Source organism: Apis dorsata, unplaced genomic scaffold (assembly GCF_000469605.1).
Source record: "Apis dorsata unplaced genomic scaffold, Apis dorsata 1.3 scaffold_859, whole genome shotgun sequence".
Classification (NCBI taxonomy): domain Eukaryota; kingdom Metazoa; phylum Arthropoda; class Insecta; order Hymenoptera; family Apidae; genus Apis; species Apis dorsata.
In genome coordinates this window covers 73130-74709 of record NW_006263980.1, presented here as the reverse complement: position 1 = coordinate 74709, position 1580 = coordinate 73130, and the positions used below count along the sequence as shown (strand labels likewise).

Sequence of the window (1580 nt, the reverse complement as noted above, 5' to 3'; positions counted from 1 at the left end):
ATATAATATAATATATATAATATATGAAATTATATAATATATAATATATGAACTATAATATTTATAAAATTTATATTATATTGTTTTTAAGAGAAATACTTACAAAACTCGTAACTCGCTGCAATTTCGTAAATTTGGCACCTCTGTTAGAAAATTTGATTTCATATCACTAAAAATTAATTAATAATAATTAATAAAACATGATTCTATATCAAATGTTAATGAATTATCGGGATACAAAAATTGAACTACTTACAAACTTTTCAATTTTGGACATTGCTCGCATAAATTTTTTGGAACATTCGTCACTTGTGCGCGATCTAATCTCAATACTTCCAATGATTTTGTCCCATTCAAATTAGGAAATATCTGTAGTTCTTTTAGATTCGACAGGATCCTAAAAAAAAAAAAAAAAATATTTTCGTCATTTTCTTTAAACATGCATATACAATGTTGATTGCGATAATTTAATTCCAAGATATTTTCCATTTTAAATAGAAAGTACAAACCATCATCCATACATTACGTAAAGATTTATCTATCTATCTGACAGTTGATAAATCGCTTATCGAATAATCTATACTCACAGTTTACGAAGCTTGCATAGATTATGAAAAGTGTTCCCGTGTATTTCTTTGATAGGATTTCCGCGTAGGTCAAGCGACAATAGATTACTGACACGTCGAAAAACATGCTCCTCCAAAGTTTCGATCCGGTTGTTCGACAGCGACCTACGGAACCGATAAAGCATACACGAATACGACTTTCTTGGTTTCCTTCGTTTTGGTGAAAACGAAAAACAAAAGGAGCGGAGCATCGATCGATCGATCGATCTCTCTTTCGCGATTCTAATTTTTAATAAGTTTCCTTTTTCTTTTTTTGCATTTGTTATCACTTATGTCAAAAGATATAAAAAAAAAAAAAAAATTAGTGTTTTATAAAATTTAAGTAATCATGATCACTCTGTGATAAACTATAAATTTTGAATATTTATCTTTCTTAAACGAAAATTTTTCTTTTCTTTAAAGATCACAATTTTCATTTTCGTGATTCGAAAAATATTCTCTAGAGTGATAATGATTTAACAGACAAATAATTTTTTATCGTATATTAGAAAATTCTTCTCGATATTTTGATCGAGATATCGCCATATGAATATTAAATTTTCTAATCGGCCATGAATGTAAAACGCAGCTCGATAAGGAAATAGTATTCATAGAATGTAAAAAAAAGTTGTCAAATTACATTTTACTTAATCGATGCACACTTACAGGTCTTCAAGGCCAGAGAGCTTTACGATCGCGGTTGGAATTTTTGTTAAATAATTGTCATCGAGCTCCCTACAAAGCAGACAGAGAATTATAATTTTTTTAAAAATCGCGGCCACGATCCCATTTTATCTTCTTTCACTTATAACGAATTGTCCGCCTTTTCTTTTTATGTTTTTATTATCACTTTTTTCCCCTTAATTTCTTTATTGATTAACTGAATGAAATTAATTAATTTTTTTTTCTTTTTTAATATTTTATACATTTGTTATATAAACAAAGTAATATAGATTCTCTTTCTTTTTCTTTTCT

At 27.7% G+C, this 1580-nt stretch overlaps 1 protein-coding gene across 5 annotated transcripts in view; it reads right to left on the bottom strand.

Annotated features, from left to right (window-relative positions):
• Positions 1-1580, bottom strand: part of LOC102671727 (lutropin-choriogonadotropic hormone receptor) — a 19117-nt gene that overhangs the window by 4830 nt on the left and 12707 nt on the right. For 3 of the 5 annotated variants that reach the window (XM_006623237.2, XM_006623236.2, XM_006623238.2), the window contains exons 4-7: positions 1272-1340; positions 588-731; positions 257-397; positions 104-169 (exon numbers count right to left, since the gene is read on the bottom strand). In XM_006623237.2, the coding sequence (XP_006623300.1) occupies positions 104-169; positions 257-397; positions 588-731; positions 1272-1340 (420 nt within the window). Of the gene's footprint in view, positions 1-103; positions 170-256; positions 398-587; positions 732-1245; positions 1438-1580 lie in introns of those variants that run through there. The other 2 variants (XM_031514029.1, XM_006623239.2) reach the window with 2 other exon arrangements.